This window comes from Lithobates pipiens, unplaced genomic scaffold (assembly GCF_037356315.1).
Source record: "Lithobates pipiens isolate NorthernLeopardFrog02 unplaced genomic scaffold, aLitPip1_a1.2 Scaffold_27, whole genome shotgun sequence".
NCBI lineage: Eukaryota > Metazoa > Chordata > Amphibia > Anura > Ranidae > Lithobates > Lithobates pipiens.
In genome coordinates, this window is record NW_027507788.1 from 214,690,772 (window position 1) to 214,717,296 (window position 26,525).

Consider the following 26,525-nt stretch of genomic DNA (forward strand, 5'->3'; position numbering starts at 1 on the left):
CCCGCTTACCTCCATACCAGGATCTGCCAGTGGCCTTTCTGGTGAGTTAATCCTCTTCTTCTGTTTGGCAGGGCTTCTGGTTGTGGGACTAGAGGTCCCAGAAGAGGATCCGCTTTGTGATGCCAGCCTGTTGGCAAGTTTGGGGGTTTCCGTCTTGCCGTTGGGAGTAAGCTGCGGCCTGGTGATCCAGCTTCTTGACTCGCATGCCGCCATTTTGTCGTGGTCCGCATGCAGCAAAAAAGTTATCCATCTTCCGAGGCTGCTGTGGATTTTTTCGGTGCCTCGGCATGCTTTGTGCATGCAGCGGAGTTCGGGGTGAAGATGCTGGTCAGCGGGTGTGTGGATGGAGTCGGTGGGCTCGGATGGATGCCGATTCTCTCCAGCGGCCGAGCGGAGCTCTCAGCTCAAGAGTCCATCTTGGCGCTCGGTCACCACACCCCGGCATCTCCTTTTTCATGTAGAACTTCTGTGAGAAATATGGCAGTGCAATATAAAACCCAATTTCTCACAGTCAGGACAGCTGTGCTACATGAAAAATCAGACATTAGACTTTACATTGCAGTTAATGTGACTGTGCTAACCTGCAGTCCCCAGAGAATCCAGATCCACTGCCACCATAATGCAGCTCATATGTGCACACCAGAAGAAGTCAGGAAGCTGGCCACACCCCCTCCTGCCCACTCAAACTATAATATCTCACAGTCAGGCTTCGCCTCTCTGCTTCTGAGATGTTTAGCCAGAGTGAGTGCACACTGAGAGCAGCTGAACAGCTGCTGAGGGAGGAGCGGAGGAACGGGGAGTTGGAGAAAGACTTTTTTTCATTCTTCTGCAATCTGTTCAGATTGCTCGGGCCCCCCCTGGTGGTCGGACCCGGTACAACAGGGCCAGGGCTTTATATCGGTGCCCCCTTACATTATTGTATTCACTACCCCTTACATCAGTGACCCTCCTCAGACTGTCCTGGAGGTGCTGTCACTGACCTCCTCTCAGGTGCACCTTGCAGGGCTCAATCAGTCAGCTCCAGCTTGGTGTCTCTGGTTTTCCTATAGTCTCCTCTCTACAGTTCACACAAGTCCGACTTCTCCCATGACCCCATCCTGGCGGTGCTGCCATTCTTGACTCCTCTCCAGACTCCCTCAGAGACTGCAGACATGATATAAGACAGGAGATGGTCAAAGGTTGCAGACGTGATACAGGAGATGTCAGAGGCTGTGGGCATGATGCAGAAGATGTCTGAGGCTGTGGGCATGGTACAGGAGATGTCCGAGGCTGCAGGCATGGTACAGGAGATGTCAAGATGTCAGAGGCTGTGGGCATGTTACAGGAGATGGTCAGAGTTTGCAGACATGATACAGGAGATGTCAGAGGATTTTGGCATCGTACAGGAGATGTCTGAGGCTGCGGTCATAGTACAGGAGATGGTCAGAGCTTGCAGACATGATACAGGAGATGTCAGAGGCTGTGGGCATGGTACAGGAGATGTCAGAGGCTGCAGGCATGGTACAGGAGATGCCAAGATGTCAGAGGCTGTGGGCATGGTACAGAAGATGTCAAGATGGCAGAGACTGCGGGCATGGTACAGGAGATGTCAGAGGCTGCAGGCAAGGTACAGGAGATAAATGCAGCGTCACTGTGCCTGTCAATGCAGCCTCACTGTGCCCATCAATGCAGCCTCTTTGCCAGTCCATGCAGGCTCGCTGTGCCCATCCTCACAGCCTCACTGCCCATCAATGCAGCCTCACTGTGCCCATCAATGCAGCCTCACTGTGCCCACCATTGCAGCCTTATTGTGCCCATCATTGCAGTCTCACTGTGCCCATCATTACAGCCTCACCGTAACCATCATTGCAGCCTTACTGTGCCAAACATTTCAGCCTCACCATGCCCATAATTGCAGCCTCGCTGTGCCCATTTTTGCAGCCTCACAGTGCCCACCATTGCAACCTTACTGTGCCCATCATTGCAGCTTCACTGTGCCCATCAATGCAACCTCACAATGCCCATTACTGCAGCCTCACAGTGCCCATCATTGCAGCCTTACTGTGCCAATCATTTCAGCCTCACCATGTCCATAACTGCAGCCTCACTGTAACCATCATTGCAGCCTCACTGTGCACATCATTGCTGCCTCACTGTGCCCACCATTGCAGCCTCACTGTGCTCATCATTGAAGCTTCAATTTACCCATCAATGCAGCCTCACAGTGCCCATCATTGCAGCCTCACCATGTCCATCATTGCAGCCTCACCATGCCAATCATTGCAGCCTCACCATGCCAATCATTGCAGCCTTACTGTGCCAATCATTGCAGCCTCACCATTCCCATAATTGCAGCCTCACCATGTCCATCATTGTAGCCTTACTGTGCCCATCAATGCAGCCTGACCATGCATAATCATTGCAGCCTCACCATGCCCATAATTGCAGCCTTACCTTGCCCACAAATGCAGCCTTACAATGCCCACAATTACAGCCTTACCATGCTCATCATTGCAACATCACTGTGCCCACAATTGCAGCCTTACCGTGCCCACAATTGCAGCATTACTATGCCCATAATTGCAGCCTTACCATGCCCATTGCAGCCTCAGCGTTCCCATAATTTCAGCCTTACCATGCCCATAATTGCAGCCCAGCCGTGCGCCCATAATTGCAGCCTTATAGTGCCCATAATTGCAGCCTTATCGTGCCCATAATTGCAGCCCCACCGTGCCCATAATTGCAGCCCCACCGTGCCCATAATTGCAGCCTTGCCATGCCCATTGCAGCCTTACCGTGCCCACATTTGCAGCCTTACTGTGCTCATCATTTCAGCCTCACGACAGTCAGTGCCTGGCTGAATTCCACACAGCAGGCATCCATCTCCTGCTGTGTCACAGTCGGAGTTCAGTGTGAAATGTTCTGCCGCACTGCCTGTGACAAAAGTCCCACCCTCCTCTTAGACCAGCTTGTGTGATAGACAGAACACTGCATCTATCACATGAGCTGCTCTAGGAGGAGGGCGGGACTTTTGTCACAGCGTGGACAAACTTTTCACATTGAATTCCGTGCCTGCTGTGCATGACAGGAGGAGGGAGGGGAAGCGCTGCAGCCATCCACAGCCACGGCCTATCTCAAAGCGGCCCCAGGGAAGGCAGCCTACCGGGAAATGTCCTGGTATCCCAGTAGGCCTGTCCGGCCCTGTTTGCACCCCCCCCTGGCCCCCGCCCTTAGCGGGCGCTGGTCTCACCATCCTTTTAGTACGCCCCTGACACTGGTTTGCTGTATTTTGGCCCATTGCTAGTGTATCCGCAGTTTTCCTGCGTTTTACCCACAGTCTTATTGATTTCTATTAGTTTGAGTGTTTTTTCTGAAAGCCCACCAAACTTCCTGCATGCTGCATCTTTGGTGCACTGTCAGCAAATGCAACAAAAACTTGAAACCTAATATAAACCAATAGGACTGTAGCTAAAACTGCAGATACACAAGCAGTTCAGCCACTGCAGCACACCAGTGTAAGACCAAAGGCTTGTACACACCCCCCTCTGTAGAACTTGGTCTGATCAATACTGCTGGCATTCATTTTACGCACAGCCATACCATCCCAGTTCAGGAGGGGTGGGGGCTCCAGGGATTTTTTTGCCTATGCAAGCCCTGTCCCTTCTACCCATCCGGACAGAGTCCTGGAGGGAGTGGCAGGCTGCTGGTGGCAAGGGGTACATTGCATCTGGTATCAAGTGGCACACTGTATCTGGTGGCAAGGCTGTGGGTGGCAAGTGGCACATTGTATCTAGTGGCAGGCTACTGGTGGCAAGTGGCACACTGTATATGGTGGCAGGCTGCAGGTGGCAAGGTGCACACTGTATCTGGTGGTAGGCTGTGGGTGGCAAGTGGTACACTGTATCTGGTGGCAGGCTGCAGATGGCAAGGTGCACACTGTATCTGGTGGCAGGCTGTGGTGACAAGTGCCACATTGTATTTGGTGGCAGGCTGCTGGTGGCAAGTGGCACACTGCACCTGGTGGAAGGCTGCTGGTGGCAAGTGGCACACTGTATCTGGTGGCAGACTGCTGGTGGCAAGTGGCACACTGCAACTGGTGGCAGGCAGCTGGTGGCAAGTGGAACAGTGTATCTGGTGGCAGGCTGTTGGTGGAAAGTGGCACAGTGTATCTAGTGGCAGGCTGTTGGTGGCAAGTAGCACACTATATGGTGGCAAGTGGCACACTGTATCTGGGGGCAGGCTGTGGGTGGCAAGTGGCACATTGCATCTGGTGGAAAGTGGCACACTGTATCTGGTGGAAGGCTGCTGGTGGCAAGTGGCACACTGTATCTGGTGGCAGGCTGCTGGTGGCAAGTGGCAAACTGTATCTGGTGGCAGGCTGCTGGTGGCAAGTGGCACACTGTATCTGGTGGCAGGCTGCTGGTGGCAAGTGACACACTGTATCTGGTGGCAGGCTGCTGGTGGCAAATGACATGCGGCATCTGGCGGCAGGCAGCTGTGCAAAGTGATACACTGAATCTGGTGGCAGGATATGGGTTGCAAGGTAACAAGCTGCATCTGGTGGCAAGTGACAAGCTGATTCTGCATAATAGTGAGTTGAACTATTTCACTATATATTACAATGTAGTAATAGACATAATGGAATTTGATCATCCTCACACCATATCAAGCATGGTGTTAGGATGATTTTAAGTGTCAACACCAGCCATTTGCCTGACAAACCACCCCCACTGCCAATTTACCCATCAACCCAAAGACTACATCCCCGACCCTCATCTTTTTTTGGGAAGGGAGGGTTGTCCCTGAATGGCAGTTTGGAAATGTGGTCTCCTATGTTGCTGCTGGTGACAGACTGCATAGCAGGTGGTATTGGTGGTGTTGCTGCTGCTCAAAGGCTGCACAGCTGGTATTACTGGTGAGAGTATATTTAATTTGTTTTAGCGAAAAATTGTTTGACTTTTTTATTTTGTTTCCATAAAAAGGCCCCCAAAATCCTCAGCACCAGACCCATGATGCTCTTAATCTGGCCCTGAGCATACATGGACCTCACTGTCCTATCAGTAATGTGTGTTTAGTGGCACAGCTCATCCTCAACCGTCATTGATAGATGATGGAAACCTCTTCATTTTTCTCAGTTTCCTCCTCCTCTTTCTTCCCCACACTCTCTTCTCTTTTCCTCCTTCCATCTTTCTCTTCTCTCTCTTCCTCCTCTTTCCTCCTTCTCTCTCTCTCCTCCTCTCTCTCACACTACCAATACTAGGGTTTATTACTGTGTGTGGAAACCTAGATTAACCCCCTAATGGTCAGAAAATTTCTTCATTTTGGAGATGTGGGGGTGGGGGAGGAGCGGTGTGGGGAGGTTTATGTAGACATGAAGGCCAAAAGGTAAGAAACTCCCAGACCTCTGAAACATATGAAACACTGAACTGAATGTTCCTCTGTGTGTAATCCCACTGGGGGGTGTTCTTTCATGATAGAAACTCTCATATTACCCCCATACATTCCCATCCTTATATTGTACAACCAGTACAGTCCAGGTCATTCTCTGTTATCAATTATTGGTCCACAGGATCATTAAGGATGGAGGATGACCAGAGTCACATGACGGAGGAGATACTAAACCTCACCTTGGAGATCATCTACCTGCTGACCGGAGAGGTGAGGAGGATTCTATAAGGTCACATGACATCACTCTTATCTCTATTAATAAAACACAGACCTGACCGGAAAGGTGAATAGGATTCTGGGATTCTAACATGATATTCCTATTGGTTCTCCAATACAGAGTTTTACTCCAATAAGGCCAGGTGATCATATGACCATCACATTGCCTCCATGTGACTCCCTAAAACCTGAGAGACACAACATGCAGAAGGTTCTAGAAGTCACCCAGAAGATGACGGAGCTCCTGACAGGAGAGGTGAGCGGCGCTGGGAATTTTGGGGCATTATCCAGTAACAGACAAGGGATGGGTCTGGATGGTGACTGTATCATTGTGTGTGTCAGGTTCCTATAAGGTGTCAGGATGTCAGTGTCTATTTATCCATGGAGGAGTGGGAGTATTTAGAAGGACACAAGGATATCATGATGGAGAATCAGCCGCCCCTCACATCACCGGGTAAGTGGAAACTGTATAGTAAAGGAGAGATCGGTATGGAGGGTCCACCTACTGTAGATTCTCCATCATCTGATAAACACATAGAAACAATGTATTACATGTACACTATTGTATTGCATTACAATGTACAGGTTAGTCTGTCCCCATTACAACCCCCCCAGATCAGTCTGTCCCCCGTTTAAACCCCCCCAGGTCAGTCTGTCCCCCAGTATAATCCTGCCAGGTCAGTCTGTCCCCCAGTATAATCACCCAGGTCAGTCTCCCCCCAGTATAATAACCCAGGTCAGTCTCCCCCCCAGTATAATCACCCAGGTCAATCTGCCCCCCAGTATAAGCCCCAGGTCAGTCTGTACCCCAGTATAATTCCCCCAGGTCAGTCTGTCCCCCAGTATAATCACCCAGGTCAGGCTGTACCCCAGTATATCTCTCCAAGTCAGTCTGTCCCACAGTATAATCACTCAGGTCAGTCTTTTTCCCAGTATAATCACCCAGGTTATGGCCCCAACAGCCAATCGCTTCCTCCATGGGAAATGACATAACAGGAAATGACCTCACAGGATATGGCAACACAGGAAATGACCTCACAGGATATGACAGTCAGCATGGATCCCATTCAATACTGCTCATTATGCCAGTATTTAGTGAAAATCATTCTATTTTTTCTTGCAAGCTTGAAAAGATCTGCGGGGACAGTGCTACTGCTGTTGTCAATATATGGTACAAGTACACCGTCACAACAGATATCAATGACCTCTTATAAAAGCAGATATGCATCCAAAAGGGATAGCACAGCCACAACAGAGATATAATAGGTTTCTCTTGTTATGCAGACTTCGCTTCTCTAATGTGCGTAGACATTTCAAGGCATTGCGCTTGATACTTACAAACCGTTAAACGTCCACACACACTTCTCCAAGCCCATGAGAAAGTTTTCATACTGACGGTTTTTCCTGCTGGTCTCGATTCAACCCAAGTGCGCTCTGCTAGGGAGAAACAGGGAGAAAGATGACAATCCATAAAACACACATAATAAAATTTCCACAGCAGTCTGTCACTCAGTATAATCGGCCGTTGTCATCTATAGTTGTTTCCTTATGTTGGAAGGTCAGAGTATTATAAAGTGCCAACACCACTTCTCCTTTTTTCTGGTGTGGTGTGCATGCTAGGAATACATGGGGGAAGTCTCTATGTGTACATTTCGGTGCTTTCGAGGTTTGGAAGTGAGTTTCTTGAACACACAAAATGTCTGCCCTGTGTATTTTGGCCTCAGCCCACATGGAAAATCTCTTTGCTGGGTGATTCAGGCCCCTGGCGTTGATAGATAGACAATTAAAGGCCATGGAGGTGGCGTGATATGATGTGATCTGCTGTAGGGTGTATATACTCACTGTGGCCATAGCAGTCTGTCATGGATATTGACCTTCCTTGGAGTAGAGGACAATTTGCCAGGACAATTTGTGTGCTCGCAGGTGGAGTATAGGTTGTGATGACTTCAGGGTGTTGTGCTGCATTCATGGTGCAAAAGGAGCAATAAAAAATAAGCAACGTTAAAGAAAAAGATTCAAATAGAACTTTAAGAATAGGATCTTTAACCACTTTCAGACCGGACCAATTTGCTGGTCAAAGACCAGACCACTTTTTGCGATTCGGCACTGCGTCGCTTTAACTGACAATTGCGCGGTCGTGCGACGTGGCTCCCAAACAAAATTGACGTCCTTTTTTTCCCACAAATAGAGCTTTCTTTTGGTGGCATTTGATCACCCCTGTGGTTTTTATTTTTTGCGCTATAAACAAAAATAGAGCGACAATTTTGAAAAAAACGCATTATTTTTTACTTTTTGTTATAATAAATATCCCCCAAAAATATATAAAAAAACATTTTTTTCCCTCAATTTAGGCCGATACGTATTCTTCTACATATTTTTGGTAAAAAAAATCGCAATAAGCGATTATTGATTGGTTTGCGCAAAAGTTATAGCGTTTACAAAATAGGGATAGTTTTATAGCATTTTTATTAATAATTTTTTTTTTTTTTTTTTTACTAGTAATGGTGGCGATCTGCGATTTTTATTGTGACTGCGACATTGTCGGGGACCCATCGGACATTTTTGACACATTTTTGGGACCATTGTCATTTATACAGTAATCACTGCTATATAAATGCAGTGATTCCTGTGTAAATGACACTGGCAGTGAAAGGGTTAACCAGTGGGTGGCAGTGTAGGGGTTAAGTGTTCCTAGGGGTGTGTTACTAACTGTGGGGGGGTTGGGCTTTCATTTAGTGTACACTGATCTCTGCTCCAATCACATGGAGCAGAGATCAGCGTCACTAGTTGCTAGGCAGAATGGGAAAATGTTGTTTATACAGCATTTCCTCCATTCGGCCGCTCCGTGAGATGATCGCGGGGATACCCGCAGCGTTCGAGTCCGCGGGTCCTGCGACCGGACTCACGGGGGTCCCGACCAGCGCGGGAGCGCACCGCCGGCGGCGCACTCCCGATGGCACGGCGGCAACGAATATTGGACGTACATGTACGCCAGTATGCCTGCCCGTGCCATGCTGTCGACATACATCATCGTGCGCTGGTCGGGAAGTGGTTAAACCGACCCATTTGCAGACGTAACTGCTGCGATAAATTTGAGGGAGAAAACAGGGATTATAACTGTGAACCCCTGTGTCCAGAGAGATATGTATAACTGATTAATAGTCTGTTCACGAGTTGCCACCGGTGTTGTTGTTTTTTAAAGAACGTTTGCGTGAGACCATTTGTCAGTCTTCTTGAATTGGACATGGTTGTGGGTTAGGCGAGTTGTGGGTATTATGTTCAGGGAGTATTCCCCATTGGCGCAGGGCTGCAATGCCCTCCTCCAGAGTGGAAATAAAGACAGAGACCCCATTGTGGGTGACAGACAGTTTTGCTGGGTATTTCCACTGGTGGAGTACCTTATGGTTCCTTAAGGTCTTAATAATTGTTGCCAGATTTCGGTGTTGTTGTAGGGTGTGTCTGGACAGATCTGGAAGCAATTGGAGCTCCGCATATTGAGGATGAATGTTTTCAGCCCTGCGGGAAGCCATTAGGTTCTGCTCTTTCACATGGTAGTAGTGCACGCTGAGAAGCACGTCTCTGGGGGTGGTTTCTGGCAAAAAGGAGGGTTTGGGGACACTGTGTATTCAGTCCACTATGAGGTCCTGTGGTGACAGGGCAGGGATCAGAGTGGAGAATAGCGTTTGGGCTTACTGTAGAAGCTGGGGGGGGGGTATGGTTTCAGGCACTCCTCATATTTTAATTCAATCTTATTTTATTGAGATAAGAAAAAAGGACATGTTAGAGAAACAAAAGAAAAAAAGAGTACATAATAATCCAACATATTTGTTTCAAAAATCAAACTCTGCTACAATGGGGTCAGACCATCTCTATGTTAATAGGAGTTCTTCGGGATCGGTTTGTGTAGTATGATGTAAGAGCCTGTAAGCCCACAGTGTCTATTACAAGGTAAAGTAAATATATGCGCACCACTATCCTCTCAATGAGTGATGCCCACTCATTACAGTTAGGCTAGGGCTGTTGTTCCTTTTCTGTCCATGTCTCCTCTTGGGGGGAGCACTGTATGTGGCCCATCCCGGTCTAATGAACTGGAGGTCTTGAATTAATTAATCAGGTGTTGTTGCCCCATGTATAAGGGAGGGAAGTAAGGGGGAAAAGAGTAAAGGAAGAGGGGTCAGGACAGTAAATAGCGTTAGGGTTAAAGAAATAGGCATTCCACCCTGGTCACACAGGTGTATCGGTAGAATCCTCTGTGGCCCACAAAATAAATTCTGAGGAATATCGAAACATAGACCACGAGGTCCAAGTCTTGGAAAGTTGCTCCTCCCTACCCATTTCCTGCGACAACATTCGTTCCAAACTATTAATTCGGTCCACTTCAAGTGCCCAATCCCCCAGGGAAGGCATGTCCATCGACCGCCAATGTCTGGGCAACACCGCCAAAAAGTGGAGCAGAACGTCCTGTTTGACTTAAATGGTCCCGGGAGCAGAGATAGCAGAACTAGCTCAGGAGAGGGTGTGATTGAGGTCGCCATGAGTCTGCAATACAAGTCTAGGATCTTTTGCCAGAACTTCCTCGCAGGGGGGCATTCCCACCAAATGTGAAGTAAGGTTCCCCTAGATGACAAGCAATGCCAGCAAGTATCCGGAAGCGCCGAGTTCATCCGGTGCAATGTCAAAGGCCACCTGTACCAACGGGTCAACAGCTTAAACCCCTTTTCTTGAGAGTTGGAGGCTAGAGACATTTTATGAGTCAGTATGAAGCACTTCTGCCAGTCTACAGGTGAGATGGAGTGGCCCAAGTCTTCCTTCCATGCCTGTGTGTAAGGGGGAAGGTCAGGATTGTAAGGCCGCGTACACACGCGCGGACTGTTCGCCCAACTTTGTCCGTCCAACAGTTTCGGCAAACAGTCCGCTCAAACTTAGCATGGACGGACATGGCCACACACGACGGACGAACAGTTTGCTGAAACCGTGCGCGATGACGTGAACGGCACGTACGACGGGACGAAAAATACGACGTCCTATACACTGCAATGCAACCTTCCGACGTGGAAATCCTTTCTGAGCATGCGCGAGACTTAGTTGGCCGAACAAGCCTACACACGAGCGAACAGTCCGCTGAAACCTTGTTTCAGCGGACAGTTTTTCGGAATTTCCGTAAGACCTTGTTCGGCCAACTGTCCGCTGAAACTGTCCGCTGAAGCCCCACACACGAGCGGACTGTCCGCCCAAACACTGTTCAGCGGACAAGGTTGGGCGAACAGTCCGCGCGTGTGTACGCGGCCTAAGCCGTATGCAAAAGAGAATACATTTGAGAGACTACATGTGCAGGAGGGGTGGCCTGAAGCAGCATGTTCTCCAAGTCTGTTAAGTCAGTGAGTAAATTGGGTAAAGATGGGAAGGTGCGAATGAAGGATATCACCTGTTGCCTCTGTAACCAATGCGTCGAGGCACGAGCAGATGAGTTGGGGGGAAAGTCTTGAGTCAGAGAAGGGTCTGAGCGTAGGACTTGAGCAAGTCGCCTATGGTCCTCCCACTCCTCTTATTTTGATGTTGTTCCTCCTGGAACTATCTTCTAAATCTGCCACTTTGTTTTTCAGCCATGTTATCTCCTCATTTTGGGTGTTATGAGCATGTACCAAGGTGTTGAAGGACTCTGAGTACTCATCCATTTTCTGCTCTATGTGATCCACCCTGCCACCTATGGCCTGAACCTCCCTCTGGCAGTTATTGATTTTGGCTGTCATGTCAGCTTTCAAGGAGGCTTTCAGGGCCAATAGCATTTCTTTTAGAGACCTGTATATCTGAGGTGGGGAAAGATACTATGGGATCCTGTGGGGGATGTAATATGGCACTGCTCTTATCAGAGGGCCCGCTTACCTCCATACCAGGATCTGCCAGCGGCCTTTCTGGTGAGTTAATCCTCTTCTTCTGTTTGGCAGGGCTTCTGGTTGTGGGACTAGAGGTCCCAGAAGAGGATCCACTTTGTGATGCCAGCCTGTTGGCAAGTTTGGGGTTTTCCGTCTTGCCGTTGCAGTAAGCTGCGGCCTGGTGATCCAGCTTCTTGACTCACACGCCGCCGCCATTTTGTCATGGTCCGCAGGCAGCAAAGAAGCTATCTATCTTCCGAGGCTGCTGTGGATTTTGCTTTGTGCATGTAGCGGAGTTCGGGGTGAAGATGCTGGTCAGCGGGTGTGTGGATGGAGTGGGTGGGCTGGGATGGATGCCAATTCTCTCCAGCGGCCGAGCGGAGCTCTCAGCTCAAGAGTCCATCTTGGCGCTCGGTCACCACACCCCGGCATCTCCTTTTTCATGTAGAACTTTTGTGAGAAATATGGCAGTGCAGTATAAAACCCAATTTCTCACAGTCAGGACAGCTGTGCTACATGAAAAATTAGACATTAGACTTTACATTGCAGTTAATGTGACTGGGCTAACCTGCAGTCCCCCGAGAATCCAGATCCACTGCCACCATAATGCAGCTCATGTGTGCACACCAGAAGAAGCCACACCCCCTCCCGTCCACTCAAACTATAATATCTCACAGTCAGGCTTTGCCTCTCTGCTTTTGAGATGTTTAGCCAGAGTGAGTGCACACTGAGAGCAGCTGAACAGCTGCTGAGGGAGGAGCGGAGGAACGGGGAGTTGGAGAAAGACTTTTTTTAATTCTTCTGCAATCTGTTCAGATTGCTCGGGCCCCCCCTGGTGGTTGGACCCGGTACAACAGAGCCAGTTGTACTGGCTTATCAACGGCCCTGGTTACTGATATAAGGGGGAAACCCTTATATCAGTGCCCCCTTACATTATTGTATTCACTCCCCCCTTACATCAGTGACCCTCCTCAGACTGGCCTGGAGGTGCTGTCACTGACCTCCTCTCAGGTGCACCTTGCAGGGCTCAATCAGTCAGCTCCAGCTTGGTGTCTCTGGTTCTCCTATAGTCTCCTCTCCACAGTTCACACAACTTCTCCCATGACCCCATCCCGGCGGCGTTCCCATTCTTGACTCCTCTCCAGACTCCCTCAGAGACTGCAGACATGATATAAGACAGGAGATGGTCAAAGGTTGCAGACGTGATACAGGAGATGTCAGAGGCTGTGGGCATGGTACAGGAGATGTCTGAGGCTGTGGGCATGGTACAGGAGATGTCAGAGGCTGCAGGCATGGTACAGGAGATGTCAAGATGTCAGAGGCTGTGGGCATGATACAGGAGATGTCAGAGGCTTTGGGCATGGTACAGGAGATGTCTGAGGCTGCGGTCATAGTACAGGAGATGGTCAGAGCTTGCAGAAATGATACAGGAGATGTCAGAGGCTGTGGGCATGGTACAGGAGATGTCAGAGGCTGCGGGCATGGTACAGGAGATGCCAAGATGTCAGAGGCTGTGGGCATGGTACAGAAGATGTCAGAGGCTGCAGGCATGGTACAGGAGATGCCAAGGTGTCAGAGGCTGTGGGCATAGTACAGAAGATGTCAAGATGGCAGAGACTGCGGGCATGGTACAGGAGATGTCAGAGGCTGCAGGCAAGGTACAGGAGATCAATGCAGCGTCACTGTGCCCGTCAATGCAGCCTCACTGTGCCCGTCAATGCAGCCTCACTGTGCTCGTCAATGCAGCCTCTCTGCCAGTCCATGCAGGCTAGCTGTGCCCATCCTCACAGCCTCACTGTCAGAGGCTGCAGGCAAGGTACAGGAGATCAATGCTGCCTCACCAATGCCCATCAAATTCAGCCTCACTGTGCCCATCAATGCAGCCTCACTGTGCCCATCAATGCAGCCTCACTGTGCCCACCATTGCAGCCTTACTGTGCCCATCATTGCAGTCCCACTGTGCCCATCATTGCAGCCTCACTGTAACCATCATTGCAGCCTTACTGTGCCAAACATTTCAGCCTCACCATGCCCATAATTGAAGCCTCACTGTGTCCATCATTGCAGCTTCACTGTGCCCATTATTGCAGCCTCACAGTGCCCACCATTGCAGCCTTACTGTGCCCATCATTGCAGCCTCACTGTACTCATCAATGCAGCCTCACAGTGCCCATTACTGCAGCCTCACAGTGCCCATCATTGCAGCCTTACTGTGCCAATCATTTCAGCCTCACCGTGCCCATAATTGCAGCCTCACTGTAACCATCATTGCAGCCTCAATGTGCCCACCATTGCAGCCTCACTGTGCCCATCATTGCCCCCTCAATATACCCATCAATGCAGCCTCATAGTGCCCATCATTGCAGCCTCACCATGCCCATCATTGCAGCCTTACTGTGCCAATCATTGCAGTCTCACCATGCCCATAATTGCAGCCTCGCCATGTCCATCATTGCAGCCTTACTGTGCCCGTCAATGCAGCCTGACCATGCATAATCATTGCAGCCTCACCATGCCCACAATTGCAGCCTCACCATGCCCACAATTGCAGCCTTACCATGCTCATCATTACAATCTCACTGTGCCCACAGTTGCAGCCTTACCATGCCCACAATTGCAGCCTTACTATGCCCATAATTGCAGCCTTACCATGCCCATTGCAGCCTCAGTGTTCCCATAATTTCAGCCCCACCGTGCCCATAATTGCAGCCCCACCGTGCCCATAATTGCAGCCTTATCGTGCCCATAATTGCAGCCCCACTGTGCCCATAATTGCAGCCTTACCATGCCCATAATTGCAGCCTTACCATGCCCATAATTGCAGCCTTGCCATGCCCATTGCAGCCTTATCGTGCCCACAATTGCAGCCTTACTGTGCCCATATTTGCAGCCTCACTACAGTCAGTCCCTGGCTGAATTACACACAGCAGGCATCCATCTCCTGCTGTGTCACAGTCGGAGTTCAGTGTGAAATGTTCAGCCCCACTGCCTGTGACAAAAGTCCCACCCTCCTCTTAGACCAGCTTGTGTGATAGACAGAACACTGCCTCTATCACAGGAGCTGCTCTAGGAGGAGGGCGGGACTTTTGTCACAGCGTGGACAAACTTTTCACATTGAACTCCGTGCCTGCTGTGTGTGACAGGAGGAGGGAGAGGGAGCGCTGCAGCCATCCACACCCACGGCCTATCTCAAAGCGGCCCCAGGGCAGGCAGCCTACAGAGAAATGTCCCGGTATCCCAGTAGGCCTGTCCGGCACTGTTTGCGCCCCCCCCTTGGCCCCCGCCCCTAGCAGGCGCTGGTTTTTCCATCCTCTTGGTACGCCCCTGACACTGGTTTGCTGTATTTTGGCTCATTGCTAGTGTATCCGCAGTTTTCTTGCGTTTTACCCAGTCTTATTGATTTCTATTAGTTTGAGTGTTTTTTCTGAAAGCCCACCAAAATTCCTGCATGCTGCATCTTTGGTGCACTGTCAGCAAATGCGGCGAAAACCTGCAACCTAATAAAAATCAATAGGACTGTAGCTAAAACTGCAGATACACAAGCAGTGCAGCCAAAACTGCAGCACACCAGTGTAAGACCAAAGGCTTGTACACACCCCCCTCTGTAGAACTTGGTCTGATCAATACTGCTGGCATTCATTTTACGCACAGCCATACCATCCCAGTTCAGGAGGGGTGGGGGCTCCAGGGATTTTTTTGCCTATGCAAGCCCTGTCCCTTCTACCCATCCAGACAGAGTCCTAGAGGGAGTGGCAGGCTGCTGGCGGCAAGTAGCACACTGTATCTGGTGGCAGGCTGCTGGTGGCAAGGGGCACAATTGCATCTGGTATCAAGTGGCACACTGTATCTGGTGGCAAGACTGTGGGTGGCAAGTGGCACATTGTATCTAGTGGCAGGCTGCTGGTGGCAAGTGGCACACTGTATATGGTGGCAGGCTGCAGGTGGCAAGGTGAACACTGTATCTGGTGGCAGGCTGTGGGTGGCAAGTGGCACACTGTATCTGGTGGCAGGCTGCAGGTGGCAAGGTGCACACTATATCTGGTGGCAGGCTGTGGTGGCAAGTGCCACATTGTATTTGGTGGCAGGCTGCTGGTGGCAAGTGGCACACTGCACCTGGTAGAAGGCTGCTGGTGGCAAGTGGCACACTGTATCTGGTGGCAGGCTGCTGGTGGGAAGTGGCACACTGCATCTGGTGGCAGGCTGCTGGTGGTAAGTGGAACAGTGTATCTGGTGGCAGGCTGTTGATGGCAAGTAGCACACTATATGGTGGCAAATGGCACACTGTATCTGGGGGCAGGCTGTGGGTGGCAAGTGGCACATTGCATCTGGTGGCAAGTGGCACACTGTATCTGGTGGCAGGCTGCTGGTGGCAAGTGGCACACTGTATCTGTTGGCAGGCTGCTGGTGGCAAGTGGCACACTGTATCTGGTGGCAGGCTGCTGGTGGCAAGTGACACACTGTATCTGGTGGCAGGCTGCTGGTGGCAAGTGACATGCGGCATCTGGTGGCAGGCAGCTGTGGAAAGTGATACACTGAATCTGGTGGCAGGATATGGGTTGCAAGGTAACAAGCTGCATCTGGTGGCAAGTGACAAGCTGATTCTGCATTATAGTGAGTTGAACTATTTCACTATATATTACAATGTAGTAATAGACATAATGGAATTTGATCATCCTCACACCATATCAAGCATGGTGTTAGGATGATTTTAAGTGTCAACACCAGCCATTTGCCTGACAAACCACCCCCACTGCCAATTTACCCATCAACCCAAAGACTACATCCCCGACCCTCATCTTTTTTTGGGAAGGGAGGGTTGTCCCTGAATGGCAGTTTGGAAATGTGGTCTCCTATGTTGCTGCTGGTGAGAGACTGCATAGCAGGTGGTATTGGTGGTGTTGGTGCTGCTCAAAGGCTGCACAGCTGGTATTACTGGTGAGAGTATATTTAATTTGTTTTACCGAAAAAAATTTGACTTCTTTATTTTGCTTCCATAAAAAGGCCCCCAAAATCCTCAGCACCAGACCCATGATGCTCTTAATCTGGCCCTGAGCATACATGGACCTCACTGTCCTATCAGTAATGTGTGTTTAGTGGCACAGCTCATCCTCAACCGTCATTGATAGATGATGGAAACCTCTTCATTTTTCTCAGTCTCCTCCCCTCTCTCTTCCCCACACCCTGTTCTCTTTTCATCCTTCCATCTTTCTCTTCTCTCTCTTCCTCCTCTTTCCTCCTTCCCTCTCTCTCTCTCTCCTCCTCTCTCCTGCTCTTTCGTCCTCTTTCTCCTCCTTTCTCTCACTAAACTTGTACCAATACTAGGGTTTATTACTGTGTGTGGAAACCTAGATTAACTCCCTAATGGTCAGAAAATGTCTTCATTTTGGAGATGTGTGTGGGGGGGAGGGGGTGGGGAGGTTTATGTAGACATGAAGGCCAAAAGGTAAGAAACTCCCAGACCTCTGAAACATATGAAACACTGAACTGAATGTTCTTCTGTGTGTAATCCCACTGGGGGGCGTTCTTTCATGATAGAAACCCTCATATTACCCCCATACATTCCCATCCTTATATTGTACAACCAGTACAGTCCAGGTCATTCTATGTTATCAATTATTGGTCCACAGGATCATTAAGGATGGAGGATGACCAGAGTCACATGACTGAGAACATATTAAACTTCACCTTGGAGATCATCTACCTGCTGACCGGAGAGGTGAGGAGGATTCTAGGAGGTCACATGACATCCCTCGTATCTCTATTAATAAAACACAGACCTGACTTGAGAGGTGAATAGGATTCTGGGATTCTAACATGATATTCCTATTGGTTCTCCAATACAGAGTTTTACTCCAATAAGGCCAGGTGATCATATGACCATCACATTGCCTCCATGTGACTCCCTAAAACCTGAGAGACACAACATGCAGACGGTTCTAGAAGTCACCCAGAAGATGACGGAGCTCCTGACAGGAGAGGTGAGCGGCGCTGGGAATTTTGGGGCATTATCCAGTAACAGACAAGGGATGTGTCTGGATGGTGACTGTATCATTGTGTGTGTCAGGTTCCTATAAGGTGTCAGGATGTCGGTGTCTATTTCAACATGGAGGAGTGGGAGTATTTAGAAGGACACAAGGATATCATGATGGAGAATCAGCCGCCCCTCACATCACCAGGTAAGAGGAAACTGTATAGTAAAGGAGAGATCGGTATGGAGGGTCCACCTACTGTAGATTCTTCATCATCTGATAAACAATGTATTACATGTACACTATTGTATTACATTACAATGTACAGGTTAGTCTGTCCCCATTACAACCCCCCCAGGTCAGTCTGGTCAGTCTGTCCCCCAGTTTAAACCCCCCCAGGTCAGTCTGTCCCCCAGTATAATCCTGCCAGGTCAGTCTGTCCCCCAGTATAATCACCCAGGTCAGTCTCCCCCCCAGTATAAACACCCAGGTAAGTCTCCCCCAGCATAATCACCCAGGTCAGTCTCCCCCCAGTACAATCCCACAGGTTAGTCTGCCCTCAGTACAACCCCCAGGTCAGTCTGTCCCCCAGTATAATCATCCAGGTCAATCTGCCCCCCCAGTATAAGCCCCAGGTCAGTCTGTCCCCCAGTTTAAACCCCCCCAGGTCAGTCTGTCCCCCAGTATAATCACCCAGATCAGTCTCCCCCTCAGTATAATCACCCAGGTCAGTCTCTTTCCAGGATAATCACCCAGGTAAGTCTCCCCCAGCATAATCACCCAGGTCAGTCCCCCCCCAGTATAATCTCCCAGGTTAGTCTGCCCCCCAGTATAACCCCCAAGTCCGTCTGTCCCCCAGTATAATTACCCAGGTCAATCTGCCCCCCAGTATAAGCCCCAGGTCAGTCTGTACCCCAGTATAATTCCCCCAGGTCAGTCTGTCCCCCAGTATAATCACCCAGGTCAGGCTGTACCCCAATTTATCTCTCCAAGTCAGTCTGTCCCCCAGTATAATCCTCCAAGGTCAGTCTGTCCCACAGTATAATCACTCAGGTCAGGTCAGGTCTGTCTCCCAGTATAATCACCCAGGTTATTGCCCCAACAGCCAATCGCTTCCTCCATGGGAAATGACATCACAGGAAATTACCTCACAGGATATGGTAACACAGGAAATTACCTCACAGGATATGACAGTCAGCATGGATCCCATTCAATACTGCTCATTATGCCAGTGTTTAGTGAGGATCATTCTATTTTTTCTTGCAAGCTTGAAAAGATCTGCGGGGACAGTGCTACTGCTGTTGTCAATATATGGTACAAGTACACCGTCACAACAGATATCAATGTCCTCTTATAAAAGCAGATATGCATCCAAAAGGGATAGCGCAGCCACAACAGAGATATAATAGGTTTCTCTTGTTATGCAGACTTCGCTTCTCTAATGTGCGTAGACATTTCAAGGCAAGAAGCCCAGCGCATTGCGCTTGATACTTACAAACCGTTACACGTCCACACACACTTCTCCAAGCCCATGAGAAAGTTTTCATACTGACGGTTTTTCCTGCTGGTCTCGATTCAACCCAAGTGCGCTCTGCTAGGGAGAAACAGGGAGAAAGATGACAATCTATAAAACACACATAATAAAATTTCCACAACAGTCTGTCACTCAGTATAATCCTTCCCCCTCCCTCTCAGGTCAGTTTGTCCCCCAGTATAATCTTCCCTGCAAGTCTTTTTTTGTTTGTTTCAATTTTTTTTATTAAGTTTTCAAGAAATAATAAAGAAACATATTGAGCACACATTGTATGTACACACAATTTCCATCACTGTACAATAGAATATATCTGTTACCTATAAATGGGAAGGGTTTAAAATGTTCAATATTTATACTGTAGATGGTCAGGCAGTTATGATCTTTTATATTTATCTGTCCATATTTCCCAGTTCCTGTTGAAATTTGCACAGGAAAGTTAATTGCCAATAAAGGTTCAAATGTATAGTTTTGTTGAACTATTGTTGTTACATCTGGGATATATACAATAGGAGGGTCTTTCCAATTGCGTAGGACTAGTGTTCAGGCAACTAGAACGATGTGGGACACAACAGATTTAAATGTATGGGGGAATTTTTCTATTCCTATGTGGAGGACTGCTGTTGTGGAAATATGGCTATACGCTACACGTAATCCATATCTCCTGTGCTAACAAGCACCCTTTCTGTCTGATGGTCTAATGCATCTTAATATCACTCTGTTTCCCCGCATAGCCCCAAATCAACAGACATGACCACAGCTTACGTGCTTACATTCTCAGGTCGACCAACCCAACCCTCCGAGTACTCTTTATTTATCTAACAATAGGCCAATCAAGCAAAGGCAATCTTTCCAACAGGAGGAGTTTTTACAAAAACCAATGAACAATGACTAGGGGAGTCTTATGGGCATGTCTGGGCCGAGACAGTGTGTATGATTTCCTGCCCCCTGTACCTGGAAGCCATCATCATGGCTGACCATAGCAATTCAAAGACTCCCATTTTTACTGTTGGCATGAATTCTTATTCTGCGCTGTTCAGAGAACAACGCATACCCGGATTGTACTACCATTCCTGTGGATGGGAGATTATCTGTAGGTGCACGCCATGGCCTCCCCATGTGTTGATCAGGCACATGGGGGTGACACGAGCGTTCATCCGCTCATAACTGATAATGTCTCTGCAGTGTGAACACATGCCCCTCAGACGATCGTTTTGTGCATCGCACAGGGACCCTTCGCTGGCAGACATATCCCCACTCTGCAAACACCTCTCTCCAACCTCAGGAAGTTTTCCACTACCAAACAGGACTCTACCAGCGTCAGTCTGCCCCAGTCAGCGCTTTAGAGCGGGCTCCGGGAGTACTAACACTGGGAAACACTATGAGAATACATATTAAATACATCTTCATAAAATTTCCACAACAGGTCCTCCTCTTTGTCATATGCGCCCATGTGTCCATTGATGAATTTTGATTTTCTTATTACACCTATATATTAATCATTCCTTACAGTCATATGAGTTCATAAAAAGGAAAACACGGCTTTACATGTAGACTCTTTTCTTCAGGGGGTGACTTAGAGGAGGACGTGAAGGCCGTTCAGTCTGGGATCCTCTGTGTCTTGTACTTAGGTTGGGCTTCGGGGCATCTCATCTCAGCGAGGAAGATGTGGTCATCTGCTCGGGCTCTGTTTACTCGTCCAATCAGGCAACAGTAGGGCTGGGGAAAAAAACGAATTGAATCTTGAATCGAGTTGAGAGGTCAAATCGATTCAAATTTTCAGCAAACCGATTTTTTAGATATTTGTTTTTCACCAGGACCGCCGGACCTGAGGAGCTGCTGGACTAGGCCGAAGCCATGGCCCCGCCTACAAACTCCTGCCTGCATCTCCCCAGGACTGGCTCTGACACCTGTCCATAAAAAAATAAATAAAAAAACTTGATTTGAATTGTGAATCAAGTTTTTTTTTCTTAAATCACAGATTTTTTTTTTTTGAGAAAATCACCCAGCTCTAGGCAACAGTAGAACCTCATCACGGCATATAGAAGGAATAGAAACAAAACCAACATGAGTATATATACCCATACTCCCTTCAACCATGATCTGCTGAAAAATAAAAAATCCCCAAAGATTTGCAGACCCTTAAAAGGATTCCAACCTTCACTAACTATAGCTCTGGCTTTGCCTTGCAGGGATTTAAACGTATCCATATGGACCTGAACTTTGTCACTTGTATCCCCGATCCAGGTACAACAATCTTTACCTATGAATTCACAGAAACCCCCCTTGGAAGCCAACAAGTAATCATGGGCCTTTTGATAGAAAGGTCTGGTCTGCCGTTGTTCCTGTGGGATCTTCCTTGTGGCTTCAACAGTTTAAATGAACAACCCATTCCCAATGGATGAGAAATTGTTCAATCGTATCATAAGCTCAAGCCCCCACCTTGTGCATGCAGGAAACCATGCCCAGACCTGGTCAGGGTTGGTGGACCATTCCCTTCTAGCTGTCCCTGCTATTCTTACCTTCTCTCGCGCCAACAGATCCTCATGATCGGCTGCGGCATAAGATACTGGGACGAGTTTTACCAGCATGCATGAACCTCTTGCATTAGGGGGAGTTACCTTATAAGCTGTAGATACGCATAAGTACCAAACTAAAGTTTAAGCACACTTGTGGGCTACCTACTAGTTGTCCCGATATCCAAACTGGCAAGAGGCAGAGCTATTGTTAAACTATAACCAATTTTACCCTCTAGAAATGTATTGATAAGTTCTATTGACAAGTGTCTGTTTGGAGTCTTTACTAGTTTGTCAAAACTCCTCATACCAATATGAACATCATATATAGCATGTACCGCTGCCATCGCTGGGGTACTAAAGCTCATGTAGAGTCAGAGTAGACCCAGCAATTGGTCCTTTTCACTTTATTAGCTAATACACTTTAAACAATAATTTGGGATGCTTTTCATTGTTACCCTTGCTAAAATATACTAAATAACAAAAAATATAAATAAAGATACTCCTCCATTCTTTGGTGTGGTTGAACAGCTTCTTGCAATGGCTGGCATGGTCTCGTCCCTCAAGCTTCTTTACAACTACCCAGTCACCTGGTTGGAAAGAATGTAAACCGGTTATTGTGTAAGGGTCCAGGAGGGACTCATGAATCCTGTGGTGGACCTTTTGAAGTTCATGTTACAGTGACTGCACCTACCCCATCAGCTGTGAATGTAGGCGACAGCTGCTGAGGAAAGTACAACTCTGGTTTTGGTTGACCTCCAAACAAACCTCATATGGCAATAACCCAGACATGTCGGAACTTAATGACTGTGGTTACTGCATAACCTGTGCGTGACATAACATCTGGGCTGTAATACCTGGAACCATTGACAAAAAGGTTCTTAGCATCTTGTATGGGAGCGTCCTTCATTAGACTGCTGCTTGCTGATTCAAAGTCCATCAAAGAAAGACAGTTGTGGAACCTGTTGTCCGACTAGGTCACAAACTTAGAATTAGAAAGGTTAGTATTATTACTGTGAAAACTGTCACTTACATTTATCCCCCCCCATTTTCTTCCTCATAAAAACTGAAGGAAGAAATGCAGGATTTAGAGGGGTGCAGGAAAAACAAAAAACAATTAAATAGCTTATGATACTTTTACCTCTTTAGGCCTGTGTATTTATGCATGTGTACAGCTGTCTACATACACCAGCTTTTTATGTACATACACTTTCAGAAACTCCTTGGACCTGAAAAGATATTCATAAAAAAAGTTATTACTCTATCCTTTATATTTAACCTGCAAAGAATGGCAAACAATAATGACATTCCTGTACATTGGTAAATTGTCAATGACATTCCTCAAAACCAACAACGAAACCCTCTCTAACCCTTAGGCCGCGTACACACGCAGCAACTGTTCGCCCAACTTTGTCCGTCAAACAGTTTCAGCGAACAGTCCGCTCAAACTTAGCATGAAGAAACTTGCCCACACACGACGAACGAACAGTCCGCTGAAACCGTGCGCGATGACGTTTCGACACGTACGACGGATCGAAAAATTCGACGTCCAATACACTGCAATGCAACCTTCCGACGTGGAAATCCTTTCTGAGCATGCGCAAAACTTTGTTTGTCGAACAAGCCTACACACGCGGGGACTGTCCGCCGAAACAAGGTTTCAGCGGACAGTTTTTCGGAATTTCCGAAAAACCTTGTTCAGCGGACTGTTCGCTGAAACTGTCCGCTGAAAGCCCACACACGAGCGGACTGTTCGCTGAAACCTTGTTTCGGCGGACAGTTTCGGCAAACAGTCCCCGCGTGTGTACGTGGCCTTACTTTCCCGTTCCTACAAAAATACAAAAGCTGTGACGTGTAGGAGGGTCACCGTGGTAGGTTCTAATATATTCATGTTACTACATACAAACAATAAGACTAAAACATGAGACAAACTTTCAGATACAAATGTGGAGCAGATACAGACAGAATGCTGCCTTCACTCTTTTAGCAATAGTAAAGAATATAATGGGAAAAAAAACACGAGAGAAGCTCAAACCTTGCATGGAAAAGCCATACAAAGTTTAAAAACAGGCATGAGAATTTTTAACCACAAAAGCGTGCACTACACATCCATCAACCTACTCATTACAGATTTCTGAAGCCGCAGTCGCACTATATCTAAAGTCTTTGCTGCCCAGTGCCTGGGTTTAAACTCAGTTATGAATTTTCTCCCACCTCCAGGCATCAAATGCCCCCTCCAGAGTGATAACCCAAGTAGTATCCTTGGACCACCTATATTAAGGGGTTTAATGGCCTTTGCCCCAAAACTAGACTTCATGCACTGTGCAACCATCTGACTGCGGGAAGCCTCGCTTTCCTTCCCTTGCACGGACTGCCAATTGCCCATGGTGATTCAAATCAGCTTATGGTCTTACCCCTGCGTCCAGGGAAACCCTTGTACCTGTTGGGGAAATTCCCTTGGGCTTTGTACGCAAATCCATACTGCGCCAAAATGTGCACTTCCAGCGTCTAAATGCACACAAAGCACATAACATTTCCTTCATGCTTAAAAGCACATTTGTATCAAGCTCTTGGGTACAAGGAAATTGAAGTACTTCAATGGCACCAGGTAGAATCAGAAAATAGGAATGCACTGAAATTTCGGCCGCTGAAACATATCTGCCGAAAATTGCCTTTTTGGCAATTTGCCGAAAGAGAATCCTTGCCCCACCCCTGGTGCCGCCCAGTACGGGGGTGTTGTTCTGGAGCGTCCTTGTCCAGCCCCAGTCCAGTCCTCCAGTGCTCTATGGAGGAAAGCTGTCAGCACACCACGTTAAGGAGCAGCTTGTCAGTATGATCAGCGGGAGGAGCATTATCAGTGTGCAGCGCCACGGGGGTTAAGAGTGCAGGACTTGTTGTTTGACATGCTGTTATAAACAGTGAGCCCGCTCGCTTTGGCTTGCTAACACTGCCCTATCCTGATCCTGTCTGACATACTAAGGCAGGTTGCATGATGGGCACTAGTAGGCTGCTGGGCACTGGTGAGGCACAGGCAGGCTGCAAATGATGGGAACTGGTAGGCTGCTGGGCACTGTCAAACTGCATTCAAAGGAACCTGGTGAGGCTGCATTGATTTCCTGTCCTACGTTTGCAGTCTCTGACCATCTCCTTGAGTGTGTCTGCAGTCTCTGACCATCTCCTGTACCACGTCTGCAGTCTCTGACCATCTCCTGTTGTATGTCTGCAGTCTCTGACCATCTCCTGTATCATGTCTGCAGTCTCTGACCATCTCCTGTACAATGTCTGCAGTCTCTGGCCATCCCCTGTACTATGTTTGCAGTCTCTGACCATCTCCTGTTTTATGTCTGCAGTCTCTGACCATCTCCTGTTGTATGTCTGCAGTCTCTGATCATATCCTGTATCATGTCTGCAGTCTCTGACCATCTCCTGTACCATGTCTGCAGTCTCTGACCATCTCCTGTACAATGTCCCCAGTCTCTGACCATTTCCTGTACAATGTCCCCAGTCTCTGACCATCTCCTGTTTAAAAATATTTTTTTAAAAACAGTAATTTTCGGTATCAGTCATTTTGGGTATCGGTTTTTGTATTTTTAATTTTCGGTATTGGCTTCGGCACCAAAAAAAACATTTGGTGCACCCCTAAGCCAAGTGCGCTCTGCAAGAGCGCTCCTTGATTAAATCAGCCACAGGGTGTCACGGTACTACTATAGTGAGCCCACAGGCAAGCAAGTGACACAGGATCCCCCAGGGCATGGAGTCTAAGGGTCAGCCGGTATTCTGCTATTCTGCCAAGAACCCCCTCATAGGGTTTTGGGCTTAGCTGCGTGCTGACCCCAGGTCACGACCCCTGGGTTCACCCTGCTTGCTAGGGAGTACCAGAAGACACTGTCAGACAAGGATGGATGGATGGATGGATGAAGCAAAGGAGAGCTGGATAGCAAGCCAAGGTCAGGGCGGGCAGCAGACAACGTAATAAGGAGGACTAGCCGAGTCGGTACACAAGAGATCAGTTAACGAGAGATCAGGTTAAAGCAGGTTACATGAAGGGAGCTCAGAAAAAATCGTTGCTCAAGCAACCAGAACTGGTCTGAGAGGAATTTAAATAGAGAAGCACATGGTGGGCTGGACAGGAAGTAATAACATAATTAAGCAAGAGGTGAGACCAGCGACACCCATAGCTGCAGAGTTAGCTAGTGGAACAACAGGTGGCAGCCGACCTACAGCAGTAAAGGTAAGACACAGATCGGCTCTGCAGCTGATCTGTGACAGTACACCCCCACTTACGAGGTCCCCCTACACGTCTGGGGGCTGGCTTGAAGGGGAATTTCTGATGGAATCTGGTCACCAAGCGTGGGGCTGAGACATCAGTGGCAGGAACCCAAGACCTCTCCTCCGAACCATAGCCCTTCCAATCAATCAGATAGAGTAGCTTCCCTCTGTAGTATTTGGAGTCCAATATTTCTTTAATCTCATACTGAGCTGTGGTATCAGCCACAGGAGCAAGGTGAGTAGAGGGGTGAGAGAAGCGATTGAGAACCACTGGCCTGAGCAGGGAGACAAGGAAGGCATTGGGTATCCTGAGATGAGAGGGCAGACGGAGCTTGAAAGCAATTGGATTGATCTGATGGAGAATAGCAAATGGACCAATGAAGCGAGGGGCAAATTTCATTGAGAGCACCCAGAGTTTGATGTGCTTGGTAGAGAGCCAAACTCTATCGCCAGGCAGGAACTTAGGAGCCGGATGGCGATGACGATCTGCTGCCGTTTTATGCCTGGAAGCAGCCAGATGAAGATTCCCAGAGACTTCTTTCCAGATTGAGTTGAAGGACCTTTGGGTTTCAGCTGCTTCTGGTACAAGAGGACAAATGGGAACAGGAAAAAGGAACAGATGGATGCTGCCCGTAAACAGTAAAGGGACATTTTCCAGAACTGGCATTGAAGTGATGGTTTAAGGCAAACTCTGCCCAGGGCAAAAGGTCCACCCAGTCATCTT

At 48.3% G+C, this 26,525-nt stretch overlaps 1 protein-coding gene across 1 annotated transcript in view; it reads left to right on the plus strand.

Annotated features, from left to right (window-relative positions):
• Nucleotides 1-5,565: 5,565 nt before the first annotated feature.
• LOC143933018 (uncharacterized) overlaps nucleotides 5,566-26,525 on the plus strand; it is a 31,941-nt gene continuing 10,981 nt past the window's right edge. The window contains exons 1-7 of the mRNA XM_077455935.1: nucleotides 5,566-5,637; nucleotides 5,765-5,899; nucleotides 5,986-6,097; nucleotides 17,144-17,232; nucleotides 17,360-17,494; nucleotides 17,581-17,692; nucleotides 20,057-20,109. Of these exons, the coding sequence (XP_077312061.1) occupies nucleotides 5,581-5,637; nucleotides 5,765-5,899; nucleotides 5,986-6,097; nucleotides 17,144-17,232; nucleotides 17,360-17,494; nucleotides 17,581-17,692; nucleotides 20,057-20,109 (693 nt within the window). The 5' untranslated portion in view covers nucleotides 5,566-5,580. The remainder of the gene's footprint in view (nucleotides 5,638-5,764; nucleotides 5,900-5,985; nucleotides 6,098-17,143; nucleotides 17,233-17,359; nucleotides 17,495-17,580; nucleotides 17,693-20,056; nucleotides 20,110-26,525) is intronic.